General features: G+C 40.3%; 1 protein-coding gene across 5 annotated transcripts in view; it reads right to left on the bottom strand.

The window, feature by feature from the left end:
• Positions 1 to 15,036, bottom strand: part of LOC127617041 (CXXC-type zinc finger protein 5-like) — a 28,338-nt gene extending 13,302 nt beyond the window's left edge. For 2 of the 5 annotated variants that reach the window (XM_052088910.1, XM_052088911.1), the window contains exons 1-2: positions 10,381 to 10,738; positions 5,422 to 6,445 (exon numbers count right to left, since the gene is read on the bottom strand). In XM_052088910.1, coding sequence (XP_051944870.1) covers positions 5,422 to 6,243 — 822 coding nt within the window. In that variant the 5' untranslated portion in view covers positions 6,244 to 6,445; positions 10,381 to 10,738. Of the gene's footprint in view, positions 1 to 5,421; positions 6,446 to 10,380; positions 10,739 to 12,967; positions 13,238 to 14,872 lie in introns of those variants that run through there. The other 3 variants (XM_052088907.1, XM_052088909.1, XM_052088908.1) reach the window with 2 other exon arrangements.
• Between the last annotated feature and the right edge of the window lie 169 nt (positions 15,037 to 15,205).

Below are 15,205 nucleotides of genomic sequence, written 5' to 3'. Positions count from 1 at the left end.
CTTACGATGAGACGGGAGCTTTTGTGCCAATAAAGATGAATGAGAAACAAGTGAGTAAAAAACAATATATACATTTTTTTAATCAAAATACACCAAACGTAATGAATAAAGAACACTTACTCAAACTGTACATCACAATAAATCTTTGGCTGCACAAAAAAATAGAAATAAACTCCAGCCACACAAACACAAATTCTCCAATATCCCTCCTCCTTCGGAGTGTAAAAAATCAAGCCAGCGGGCACGCAAACAGGGTTGTTTGGAGATAAGGAAGAGGGTTTGGGGAGGGGATCAACATAAATATATCCCTTATCACCATGCTGTTTGCTAATTGCTAAATCATTGTTAAATGACTAAAGGACCATAAAAATCATACAGTGTGCAATCTGGTTTAGACTTCATATAATCATGTCAACATATAAATACACAAACACACTGAGCCCTCTAAACTCTTGCACAAACACAACACTTCCACATCTACCTCCAACTGCTCACTGCAGTTCTCATTGGCCTGGTCAGTGGTCAATGCACAGAAGTAAACAACATCTCACACACATTCAGTATACTATAATGATCTACACTGAGTCTGTGCTTGCCTCTTTCTGCAATGGTACACACAAACAGACATACACATGCAGTATGGGGCCTCTGGAGGATGAGAGAGACAGAGGGGTTCTGGGCCACACTGACACCTGGTGCTCCAGATGACGGGTGCAAAGGCCAGATGGATCGCATGAGGCTTCCGCACGCACACAGAGATGCACACATGCACATGTGTGAGTGCAAACATGCATGAAAACAAACTCATTCATACATGCAAACAGAAATGCGTACACTGCCATACTCAGACAAACAATGCAAACACACAATAAAAATGGACAGGTACTTAAAAATACATTTTTAATATACCTGTCCCAGAGTTACACATCAAAATATCAAATACTCTCCAAATCAGGTGCTACTACACAAGTTTCCAGTGTCAAGCAACAAAATCACAGCCAATATTCAATGTTTAATATACAGCTATGTGGAGCAGAATTTTGTGGCAATAAGATATCTCTGTCGGCAGAGCTACAGAGTACGTCTAACCAAGCGACTGGTAATGTTCAGAACAGTATACTTCCAGTGTTGGGGAAGCCAAATTACAAGCTACTCAAAACTCCAAGAAGTTATAGTCAAGCTGAATTTTTTAAACAAGTAGTTAGCTACACTCAGGGATGGATTATCGACCGGGCCAGTGCCCAGGGGCCCTTGAGGCTGCACGATCTAGTTTGGTGATCCCCCCACCCCCCCGCTTGAAAACCCTTTTGGTAATTAACAACAACCCCACACACACACACACACACACAACTTTTGGGTGGAGGGGGGCCTTGGAGATTATTGGCCCCAGGGCCTTTGCAAGTCATAATCCGTCCCTGGCTGAACACTAAACACTAAACACTAAACACCCCCCACCGCCCGCCCGCCCAGCCCATTTAACCTATCGTTTAAATTAAAATTGTTATAGAATAGAAAGCAGTATAGAGATTGCTAATGTGACGTCATCGTGACGTTTTACCAGTGGTGAACGCAAAGCATTTTGGGAATCCGCGGCACAAACAGTAGACACCAGACTTGATTGCATGGAGGGAAGAATGCAGTGTTCAAGATGCTGTCTACCTGCTGTGTTATAAACTGCAATAGTCGTTCTCATGATAGAAGTGGCATAAAGCTTAAGAACGGAAATTCCTTTTATCGTTTTCCAGCGTGGAAAATAATAGTACAAGCCACGTTTCAGAGGTGACAAAAAGTGCGACGAATGGCATGGATAGCAGCAGTAAGGAGGCCCAAGATTACCTTCGATAACACTCCACCACACATGATGGTGTGTTCAAAGCATTTTCACAAAGGTAAGTTACAATTACTCTCTGTAAATGTTATGTTGTGGGCAAATAACCAGCGTGTTTTGTTTGATTTAACCAGACCATTAGATTTGACGTTAGGCCAATGTTAACTGTTAACTAGCATGAAATGGCTAGAAAATGTTGTACATCTAGGCTACATAGCAATTTATTTGGTGACTGTTTGCAGGCAAACCTGCCTATGAAATGTTGGAGTGTGATCCTGACTGGGCCCCTTCTCTATACCTCGGCCATACTGAGGTCAAAGCTACTGAACACAGACCGGTTCAAGCGGTTTAGGAGAAGAGAGACGAGGTCACAACAACAGCATCGCCAGGCACTGACTACACACTGGTCCTGAGGCTGAGTTGGAAGCTCACATGAATCAACCCCCATCGCCAGGCACTGACCACACTGGTCCTGAGGCTGAGTTGGATAATGCAGCACCTTTATACCCAGGTAAATAGTAAAATAATACAATATATGTTGCCCCTGTGTATATCTAATCTGGATTACTTTGGATTAAAGGTTGTGATATGACACAATTTATTTTTATTGTTACTGTCAGACAACACTACACCTGCAACTGAGATGGAAGGTCCCGTGAATCCACCCCCATCGCCGGGCACTGATATTAAAGAAAGTGTTGCCCTTGTGGGTGCTACACTGAAAATACCTGCCTTCACCAGGGGCCACAGACCAGGAAGTTAGCTCATGTCAGGATCCACGTGGAGCGAGTGATCGGGTGTATGCGCTCTAAGTTTAACATATTAAATGACACAATACGTCTGGGATTTGGGGTGCCTTGAGAGGTGGAGGATAAGACTATAATTATGGTTTGGGAGTGCTGTGCTTTGACCAATATGTGTCCAAGTATTTTTGTGAAGCCGTCGTGTTAGAATTATACACCATGCTCACATCTAATATGTAAATGTGTTTTTGTTTTTTTTCAAAAGATTTTGTAATGTCACTTCTCACATGTAATGATTTTTAGCCATCTCTGTAAATAAAATACACAAAGACTGATTGGCATTCTGCCTCCTTTGTCTGTATTAAGGAAGAATTTTGCAAAATCAGTGTTATTTGGTTGCAAACACAATTACACAACTTAAATAGTAGTAACAACCATCTTAATTTCAGTTTCTTTACATATGTAACATGTAAATAAATTTAGATGAATACATTTACATTATAAATAGACCATAGAAAAGATAACTGGAAATGTATGAGGTAGGTTGTGGGTGATAAGTCACAGACATGTGCATGTATGCACTAACACTTAATATCATGTAGTCGTGTGTATATATATATATATATATACATATATATATATACATGATATGTTAGTGCATACATGCACATGTCTGTGGGTATATATATGGGTGCTGGAAGTTGGGCAACAGGTTGATGTCCCCTGACCAGTCTCTATGCTCGTAAGGATCCAGTCCTTTGATTCCCTTTATTTTCTCGTCATACCTCGTCTTTGCATTAGGATTTAGTTTTAGGCGGTATGGTCCGACAATGTTTTCTTTAGACCGCTGCATTTTGTAGGATTATATTCTGTTTTTACGCTAATTTTTTATTATTTTCATGCCAGAACAGCCTGCTATGCGATGCCAGCCCATGTAAACGGGCCAAACATACCCATAATCCTTTGCGTTCTGATGACGTTGCCGCCCATTTGGTCACATGTCTTAGCAATCTCTATACAGAGTTTACTACGCAGTATTCAGTAAGTAGTAAACTAGTATACAATTGAGACAAGCCACTGTCATGCTGTGATGGAGAGCTCCACCCACAGTAATATCTCATTGGCCAAATTCACATTATAACAGTTTTACTTTCAGGACAGAAACTTGTCTGTCACGACTGGTTGGAACATGGTGTTAGTTAAATACAATATAGTTTTCAGATGCATCCAAATTCATTTAAAATGAAAATGAACCTCAGAATCATAGCGGGCAGTGTAGAGGAACCTTCACAACAACATGATGTATCAACACTTTCCTTACAAAAAATAAACACCCAACTAGATCAAATCTTATCATGACATCAATGTCACAAACATAGACTGTAATTAGCTTGCATCAGCAGAGGCTCAGAGCTCATTTCCACATGTGACTGCCTGTAAACAAGCAGAAACATCTCAAGTTACGTTAACAGAGATGGCTATGAGGAAAACTACATTCAGTATGTCATTTGACAGGATGAGTAATGTAGATATACCATCCCTTGTAGAACACAAGCATAACAAATGTCTGTGTAACTGAATTGAATTGAATGCAATAATTTACTTAAAGGGATACTTCACCCAAAAATTGTAATTCTGTCATTAAGTTACCTTCATTTTGGTGTTGCAAACACGTATGACATTCTTTCAAACATTTCTGTTTGTGTTCCAAAGAGGATACAAAGTCATAAAGAAAAGCATAAGGGTGAGTAAATTATGACAGAATGTTTGGGTGAACTATCCGTTATGAATGACTTTAAGAATGATTTACACAGACATGTATTCTGCTTGTGTTTTTTTTTATTGATAAGGATCAGCAAATGCAATTGGAAAATGATGTAAGACAAATTAAACTTGCATCACTCATATGCATGGAGCTGTGGTGCCCATGCAGGTGGTAAAAGTTTGAATCCGGCTTGCATTCAACCATCATTTGTGTTGATTTTGAATGGAAGCTACAGTACAGGACAGTACAGGAAGAAGAGATAGATAGGTCACTCATAGAAAAATGTATAGGAGAAATATGGAGGCTGTAGTAAGGGAAGTCCTTTAGCTAAAGGAACAAATCACCTATTAATAGAGGGATCGACTGTCGTTTACTCTAAAACATACATTCCGATTTGCTGGACCAGCCTAAATATACAGTTTTTAGTGTGATTTGTGCTTTCTCTAGGGCCCCACGATGAGTTGATAATTTAAATACATTAGGCTATACAATAGTGTGACAGTAGTTTAACTATTTTCACAACAGTGTTGCCTTTCCAGCTATTTTTCCCAACAAGTAAAGGTGTAAGATGACAAAATTGAAAAGACCAGCATTGCCGGTCAACAGCTTATGTTGAGTTTTGTGTGTTGGTCACCCAGAAAGGGATGCAATGTGCTAATGACCCTACCATGCTTTTCCTTAACCAGCTTCATAAAAAAGACCATACTGGTCAACCACCTTCACCAGCTATGTTTTGCAGGTAATATGCATGGCTATGCTGGTCCACCAGTTAGACCAGCACTAACCAGCCAAGACCAGCATGGGAATTGCATGCTGGTTAAGCTGGTTTTGAAGCAGGGACATTGTGTTGTGCATGCTGCAGATATTTTTTATAGATTAACTGCTCACTGGTCATGTCAAAAGGGGAACCGTTGGGCTGGGGAAAGTCTTGCGAGAGTCATGTGCAACATTTTGTGTTTATTGTTTATTTGGAGATGCACAGAAACCCTAAGCCTACCCCTAAACTTAACTCTACCCCCTAACCCTTAGCCCCAGCTCGACGGTTCCCTTGTAGACATGACCATGCTCATTGCTCACCATCTTACCTCCAGCCCACCTGCGGGTTTCTTTTTAAGCTCTTCACACTTGCGGAACTTGCAGATCTGATGGCCGGTTTTCCGGTTGCGGCAACTGCTGCACTGTTCGCAGTTAATCCTGCGCCGGCAAGGTGGACACAATCCGCAGCGCTTCCGTTTCTTTTTCCCGTTGGCACTGATGGCTGACGAAATCTCGTTCTGTGTCTGCTGGAGTTCTGACACACTCGTCACTTGAGAAAGCGTTCCGTCAGCAAGGAACACACCCGCTGGCGTCATGATGAAAAGCCCCGGGTGATAAGGAAAGCTGCCACCTAGTCCGCCGTTGCCAAGCAATGGGAAGTCCATCACACTGCCCAACGAATCAGTAGCAGACACTGTCTCCATGTCCCCGCCCACACTGCCATTGGACGGGTCACTTACAGGAAGTAGCATGCCAGCACGGCGCAGAAGCTCAGCGGCCTGGGCAAGATGAAGGCCGCTGGGAGAGTCCAGTAGACCAGACAGTAGAGCACCCCGGTCCAGTTTGGCATACCCAACCTGTGCTCTGTGCTGTCCGGGTGTAGGGTGAGCTTTGACACCCGATGCCACCATGGAGCTCTGAGCAAGTCTGTTAGCATTTGCAACACTAGCGACGGCTGCAGCCGAACAGGTTGCGATGTACTGAGAGAGAGCTCGTGATCGTTTCAGACTCTTACTGAGTGGAGCGCTGATGATACCGCTGCGGTTTCTTCGTTCAACCACCGGAGACGACTCTTCGTCCCCACAGCTGCTGTCCTGCGCCTCGTCCTCTATGGCTCGGCTTCCCTCCATGGACCCTCCGCTGGCAGACATGGGCCACAGCTTGAGGGGGAGGGAGAGGGAGATAAGAGGGGTGTGAATGAAGGGGGTAAAGAGTCTCAATGCTCCTCGTCTGATTGAAGCCAAGACAAAATTGATGTGTACACAGCTGGAGAATCAACCCGCTTGAGATGTGGTCCACACTATTTTTGTCTCATGAACATCTTATGGATCCATCTGCAAAGGCCTGATAATTCTAGAGATAAAAAAGATGTAAATGTGAGAGAGGGATAAGGTTAATAAAATGCATGAGAGGTTTGATGAGATACATGGTTCATTTGGAAAGGATGAGGGTGTACAGCCCAAACTAGGGATGGAAATCATAAGGAATTTAACGATTCCGGTTCAGATTCCTCCTAATGATTCCAGTTCCTTAACGGTTCCATTTACAATTCTTTTAGTACTTTAGGGGAAACATATTTGGAAATTACCTGACAATGAGATGATTTAATATTTTAACAGAACAGATTCTTGCAAAAGGTGAATGACTTGCAGTTCAGTAAGTTTTTCATTCACTAAAACGAACCAGCATAAAAGGGCCCTTTTTTTGAGGTAGTGCTGTATGTTTTGCAGTGTCGATTCAAAAGAACTGACTCAGAATCAGTTGTTCTGGTATCGGGCTACAATGGTCGTGCTGTAGAGTCAAAAGAATGAGTTCTTTACAGTCATTTGTGCTGAATCAAACCACACGCTGTACTCTTTGCACAGTAGAGAACCATCTTGTAAGAGTCATTCGTTTGGAATCAGGCTTCATTGGTTATACTGCGCTGCTAATTGAATCATAGTGTTACATTGCCACAAAATGGTAGTACTGGAAATACTGTCAGTGTATTTTAGTATGCTGTCCGGTCTGTATCAGTGGAAGAATGCGCATTTGAGAGCTGTTAATGGAACCAAAATCATACGGTTATGGTACTTTAAAATAAATGGAACCAGCTCTAAATAAGAAACGGTTCTCTGTTTCCAACACTAGTCCGAACATAAGGAGCGTGTAGGAACTGCCATATCTGTTTTGCCTTGTAGTGGACCACAAAGTTTTTTCATTTTCTGAAGGAAATGTGAATGGTTCTTGTTCGCGCAAACTAGCCGCCAAAATGCTACGGTGTTGTTGGTGGTTGCCAGGGGGTTGCTAAGCAGTTGTTAAGTGTTGTCAGTGGTTTTTAGTGTCTTGTTATACAGTTGCTATGGTGTTCTGGGTTGTCGCTAAGTGGTTCATTACTGACCAAAATCAAAAGGAGCCCACCGCCAACTAGACCACTCCCATCCCTTTTTGTCAGTTTCTGTGCGCCACTATGTCTAGGCAAGTTTCATCATCAGCACAGTACTCGCATTCCGCCTGCATGCACCCATTTTCTCTAGACACGTGGACCGTCCGCGTCTGTGCGCGTCGTCTGCTTATGTGCCTAGAGTTGACTATACTGAAGAGATCACAAAGCAGTCATAGCGTGCATGTGTCGAATGTGTCCGTATGGGCTCGCAGTCACAAGAGAATACTTTGGCAGACCGAAGTGCTCGACAGTGCGCAAGACGGAACAGAACGCAGGAAAAGCAAGTATATCTTAGCCTTAATTATGAGGAATAGTACAATTGATTTAAGTCTTAGCAAGCTCCCCTAAATACTTTAAATTAGATATTTGAATCCTCTTTCTCTCACTGCACGCCATCACATTCTGTCCTCAACTGCTGAAAAATGTATGTGTTATACTATCTGGAGTAGATATCTGTTTTAGTGATGATTATGTTTTGTGCTATGTCCTTGCAAAGAAATGAAATGCCTATAAATGACCGACACATGCTGACACACTGAAAAATGATGCTGTGTGGCTACTGAATTGGACACTTTTGAGTATGTTAAACTGTTATATTTCATAACCTTTATGCGCAAGAACTCGATCTGTGTGACAGCAATTGCCTTTCAGTGAGAGACGACTATCAGGGTCCACAGGGGGTCTGTTCTATTACAGAACTGTAGTTGTGAGCTCCACCACAAAGCCCCTGAGGTGAACCAATGGCGATATCAGGATGTCAGGTGCAAACTCAGCCACACTTACACACGTACACTCGCACATCAAGGACTTAACATTTCAATTAAGTGCAAAGCCTCAATTAAGTATGCTAATAATATCAAGTAGTGAAAAAAATTCAAAATAATTTAGGTTGTAACCATGTACTGTAGGTAAGGCAGATGCTTATATCCAAGGCGATGCTCAAGTGTATTCAAGGCATTGTTTTTATCAGAACATGCGTTCCCTGGGATTGAACCTATAACCTTGTTGTTGTTAGTGTCATGCTTTACCAATTAAGCTACATGAATGCTAGCAACAAAATATTAAAGGTAGGAGGGCTTTCAAAAGTAAAATTGAAAGAACTGGTCATCGAACACTACGAATTGATCATCCGCTAAACAGAATATTTGGGGTTTGTAATTTGTCAAAGAGCAGAAATTAAGGGGGGCTCAGGGCAAAAATTACACTGAAGTTGACAAAAATGCCTCTTCATTTCAAAATAAATAATAATAATAAAATAATTAATTGCTCTGTTTTGGCATATTTATACATGTTATTGTATAAAATACAAGTTGATGCTGATTGTATGTATATTGGTTGAATGTATATGTATTATTCTCCTGAATATCAATGGGTAAATATTGCCCCTTAAAGGGAAAGTTGATTTCTGACCCTTACACAACCATGAATCATAGAAAAATAAATAAATAAATACTGCAACATAAGCCATGCATACAGGCAGCAAACACCTATTGCTAACAAATTTGACCATTAAAACTATTGTCTGTCTTCTATCTAAACACATGGCCATATCAATTATGAGTAGGCTACATCACATCCATAAGAGAAGAGTCATTATAGGAGTAAATACATACTCGAGACAGGTAGTACACCTCATCTGCAGGTAAAACCAGGACAAAATCTGCCTGGATCCTGTAGTGAGGGATTCTGTGAATGATTTACCTCTTACACATAAATAAGTTCCTAGCAACAGTTTCAATGCTTAACCAGATGCTTCAGCAATGTAATTCTGGATTACCTCATTTCAAATGTGCCAGGCAGGTTAAACATACAGTATATGAGGCTCTGTGTCCGGTATTGCGGCGAGAGAGATAGAGGGACAATAGCGCGACGTAGAGAGATCTGGACATCACCAGGGGAACAATAGAACAACCTGCACAAATAGCCACCTCTCCCTAAACGAGATGACCTGCTTATCAAGAGCTGTATGTCAACTCGTTACAGTCGAACAATCACCTCATTTAAACCCATTCATCGCGCCCGATTCCAATCCCCTGTAATAGACCTGGATTCATTTCATATTGCTATTCACGCCAAAATGATTTAAATATTTGAAATAGCCTACAAATATGCGACGCACATAAAAAGTTTGCATGCAACTCATAATGGGTTAATAACGCAACGTAACAGGCTTTAATTTTGTAAGCACACTTCCGCCTCTCCGTGAGGAATTCTGAAATCATTTAAATAGCCTAATTCATTTATTCCCACTCAGTATTTCCAAATAACCAAAAGGTCATTAAAAACACAAAATGTCACAATAGTAGCTGTTTACAGTGATAACACAACAACTAAACAACTGGCGATGGGCAGAAACAAACAAGCGTAAATGCAACTATTCCGCGCGCCTATTTGGTTACCCGTGCCAAAGTTGCACCAATTAAACCAATGCATGCCCGACTATGTGCAAAATGACATGCAGTTGTAATGCCAAGCATTTTTTAAAGTAAAACAAAATCCCTTTTGTGTCTCGTGCGAGGTGTCTTTGGTGACAACGCTCGGTATGCGCCAACACGTCGTGATGGTTAAATGAACGGACATTCCCTTGTTATCTCAGTGCCAACTTATTCCTCTCAGGAGTATGTCATTGTAACTTTAAGACACAGTCTAAATATCCCTCCTTTAGATATAGACTATATGCATATGTGTAAATATAGGTTGTTTTTATATTCGCACCTACCGACCGACGGACGCGCTGGCGCGAGCCTACGGGAGCCTTGTGACTGTCCGAGCGGTCCGGCTCTCTCACGCGCTGTGGAGATTTGTATTGAAATTAAGAATAAAGAAGAATAGAAAAAGACCCCAAATGCAAGGAAATGCTCACCCAAACAGAAATCTCCTCGCTGTTTCTTCAGTTAACAGCAAACACCGGCAGAGACGCGCAGAACGCACTTTGTCCGAAAGCGAGCGCGTGGGCTCCTCCAACCTCTCGCGTCTCTCTATCCCACCTCCACATCCTCGCTCCCGAAGAAGAACATGCAAACACATTTCATAGATTTTTGGAGCTTCACACAAAAACCGAAGTGGACTTTCGGTCGCGGAAAAAAATAAATAAAAGCTCTAAGTGGTTAAAGAGGTGTGTGGTGGGGATGTCTATCTCTCTCTCTGTGTGTGTTTGCATATGAGAGTGAAATAATGAATGAAGTATAGGCTAGTTTTGAGAGCACTTCTTATGGAGAGGGTTGGAGACTCAGCCCATTGTTGACTGTAATGGCTGTTGGCTGCGCTCAGATTATCCCCCTCCAGCAGATGATTAATTTGCCATATTAGAACTTTTGCACATTAATGCTTTCCAGGAAGTTGGTGCTGAATTATATTGAATATTTTAATATGCAAAGCAAGAAATCACTCAATTAGGCTAGATGCAAATAGAAACTACATAAATCCTATATATGACAATATATGTAAAACAAACATTTAAAATATATGTTCATACATAGATTTTACTGGTTTTCACATATTTTCATTATTTAAATCATTTAATGGAACACATATTTCAAAATACTACATTTGGGCTTTTCATATATGTGACATCTTTTCCCAAATACTATTGGGATTTGAATATGAACATATACACTCAAATATCTGAACTAATATAATATAATATAATATAATATAATATATATACACACTGATCACCCACAACATTAAAACCACCTGCCTAATATTGTTTAGGTCCCCCTCGTGTTGCCAAAACAGCACCAACCCACATTCTCTCCACAATTTTTCAGAGCGGTTATCTGAATTACCGTACACTGTAAACATTTTTTAAATTACTGTAATTTATTTTATTTTAATAGTAAAAGACTGTAAAAATGCTACAGTAAAAAAAAAAGCGTTAATTGGTTAATGGGTAAACCTTAAAACATACGGTAATTAGATATTTAAAAGAAAATACATTTAGTTTTACAGTAATATTATGTATATATTTATATTTTTAATGTAAAAAGTATGATTTTCTGTATAATTAACAGTAAGAATGTATATAATATATAACAAGAGAGTACAGGTAAAATATTGTTACAATTACGGTAAAAAAAACTATAATCGGGTGTTACCAGAATTCCCTGCATGACCCAGTTAATTTCATCATAAAATCAGTTATGTCCATTGGGGTGTTCTGTGTTATAACTGATGGTGTTTAGTGTTTGTGTGAGTGACACTGAGCGCTGCCTCTACATGTTTATTAGTCATTACTCCTGGAAGGACCTCTATTGATGAACTTCATGTCATCATGTGCTCTTTTGTCACATCATAAAAGTGAAAAGCAGATTTTTAAAGTTTCAGACAGTTAATATTTCAAGTTTATAATTTGATCATATAAACAACGGTAATGCACCATAAAATATACAGGCATCAAAATTACATCCCGTAAAGCCTGAAATGTGGTTACCATATTTTTTATGGTGAATTTCTGGCAACCATAGTTGCCAGTTTTTTACCGTGAATTTAACAGGATCATTTTTACAGTGTAAACTTTGTCAGTTTGAATCAGGCTGGCCTTTCTCTGTTGACCTCTCTCATCAACAAGGCATTTCCATCAACAGAAGTGCCGCGCACTGGATGTTATTTGTTTTTGGCACCATTCTGAGTAAATTCTAGAGACTGTTGTGCTTGAAAATCCCAGAAATACTCAAACCAGCTCGTCTGGAACCAACAATCATGCCAGGCTCCAAATCACTGAGATCACCTCCTGACCCGTATCTGCATGATTTTATGCACTGCAGCCACATGATTGGCTGATTAGATAATCACATGGATGATTGATGATTCCAGATGGGCTGGTTTGAGTATTTCTGTAACTGCTGATCTCCTGGGATTTTCACACACAACAGTCTCTACAATTTACTTCGAATGGTGCCAAAAACAAAAAACAGTTCTGTGAATGGAAACACCTTGTTGATGAGAGAGGTCAACAGAGAATGACCAGACTTGTTTGAACTGATAAAGTCTATGGTAACTCAGATAACCACTCTGTACAATTGTGTTGAGAAGAATATCATCTCTGAACACTATTCTGTGATGCAGGTTGGTGCTGTTTTGGTGGCCTTCTGCAGGGAGACCTACACACAATTAGATGCAATAGTTTTATCGCTTAAAAAGGTCATGCTCCTCGTGATGCTTCAGGCGTCATTTCTAAACATTCTACATATGGAATTTGATGTTTGTTAATTAAACATTAAAAAAATTAGAGCCTACACATTAGTACTTATAAATACATACAACATATGTATAACTGCAAACCTTTAATAATACAATAAATCACATGCCTAATAAAGTATATTTACATGAAATGAGATCTGTGCTTAATTATTCAAAACAACTTATTTATGAGTTATTTATCTAGTCCATCATCAAAACTGACAGACATAATAAATCTTTGAGAAGAAATGAAAGTGACTGGTCCTTACCATAAGCATTTCTCTGTGTTTGGTGTGTCAGTGACGTTCCATGTCACAGAAAAACAACTTTGTTGTGTTTGTGTCCATTTGTCCGTCCGTCCACTCGCTCGCTCGTGACCGCTCTTCCTCGTCGCCTCGCGAGTCCACTCCACCTCTTGTGAGCGTCCTGTCTGTTTGGCAGGCGGCCAGCTGAAGTGTGGGGAAGTGACACCGCCAGGGCGGCAGAAATTTCTCCGTTTCGGGCTCCTTCCCAATCGCAGACGGGCGTGCGTGCATTGGCTGGAAAGTGGAACAGCTCGTCAGGGACAATCGATACGGATCGATCAGTGCGGCGCTGCTGTCGGCGGTGCTACAGTCCGCCACATATGCATTAACGGGAAAGTTTAGGCTTAGTACAGTCACACAACTTTCAACAGTTTTAGTTCTCACTATCTATCCTTATTTACATAATGGTAAAATCAATTTGAAGCACATGTGATTACGTTTTCCCAAAATAGGCTGTCGTGGTGATGGTATCAGATGTTTTTACCATGGTACTATATGATTACCATATTAACATGTTACTCCAAGATAGTTGGAATAAAAGTGTTCAAAACTTTGTATTATTATTATTATCACGGTCCCTTCAATAAAAAAATTAAAGTAATAATAATAAGAAAAATAATTCCATGGTCCTACAGCACCATGTCCAACAACAACAAATCCAATATATAACATGGTAAAATGCAAGTATCATATTCGGACACCATAGTATTGACATAGTTGTCCAAGGAAGTTCAAAGAATAGTGTCCAAAAATGTATTACCATTGGCATATCCAAGGGTGGGCTGGGGTGAGTCTGGGTCCACCAACTTAGACCAAGGCCCAACCAGAATATTAGGGATAATTTTTTTTTACTTCAACTATATATTTATGAAATAGTTAAAAAATGCATAAATTCTGCTTTCTGAATGTGTGAAAGAACTGTTTAAATGTGTTAAACTTTTCTGGAAAAGTTGGAGAAAAAAAAATTGGGCAAATATTTGTCCCATCCATTTTTATTGAGGCCCACCCAAAAGTCATTCCCTTGCGTAGTACCATGGTACATTGTCTAAAAAAACAATACTTCATTGATATATATATATATATATATATATATATATAACGGTATTATGAGATAACTAGCCATATGCCATGGTATTACCATGATACGGATGGGAAGAAGTGTTCAAAAACATGTTATTATCATGGTACCTTGTCTTAAAAACAGTAATACCATGGTACTTTGAAATATACCATGATGTTATGCAATTGCCATATTTATTTGCCATAGTAAGTTCCAAAGACATAAAGCATCTACAAAGTTAACGTTAATAAAACACAGGTTTTTCAAACCAACCTTGTGGTCTTGTATGCCCTTATTAAAATTGCCCATGGTAAATCTGCAGTAAATATATTTTAACAATAGTATTTGTAATAAAACCATAGAAACCACAAAATGACCCATGGTTATTACGGTCATAGCTGCAACAATATTACTATAGTAAAACCATGGTTCATTAGTACAGCTCATTCAGTGCACATCAGTTTGTTTTTACTTTTCTTTCACAGGGCTTTATAGCATTCTGGACCAAATAATGGACTAGTCATGACATCTTCAAACTCATGAGATTTGATCCAGTGTTGTTTGCAAGTCCATTGATCAGACCTTTGGATCTCGAGTTGCATCAGAGCCCTAGTCCACCCTGGAGGACATTCCTGAAGATCTAGCCACAGCAGATAACTGGAGCACAACAGAGATCCCAACTCACCTTTAAACTTGAGGCCACCGCATTATAGATTGACTTCACAATTGACATAGCTTTAGGTTTCCGTAATATCCTGACCACAAAAAATTATTAAAGAGAGAAAGGTGAATAAACATTAGCTTGTTACCTTTCTTTATGGCCACATAATTCCCTGGTAACTTTGAGAACTCGCCCCCCACCTCCCTCTGTATGAGGTACTGAAGATCTATGTCTGTGTGTTGGGGGAATTGAGTGGTGAAAAGTCGGAGGGGGGCAGGGTGGGTGGAGGGAAGGATGTTGGATTAACATCACATGGTTCTTTCTGGCTGCCAGACACATGACCCGCTCCACAGGAGAAGATAAAACCCACTTGAAAGACGAAGACACAGAGACCAAGGGAGGAGGTGGGAGGGGGGCACGCCGCCGGCCTGCTTCTGAAATACAGAAATGCAGCAGATTTGTTCCCCCAGAGACCCTCTTC

This window comes from Xyrauchen texanus, chromosome 23, assembly GCF_025860055.1.
Source record: "Xyrauchen texanus isolate HMW12.3.18 chromosome 23, RBS_HiC_50CHRs, whole genome shotgun sequence".
Classification (NCBI taxonomy): domain Eukaryota; kingdom Metazoa; phylum Chordata; class Actinopteri; order Cypriniformes; family Catostomidae; genus Xyrauchen; species Xyrauchen texanus.
Note: the sequence above shows the minus strand (reverse complement) of the source record. Positions and strands in the feature narration are given on the sequence as shown.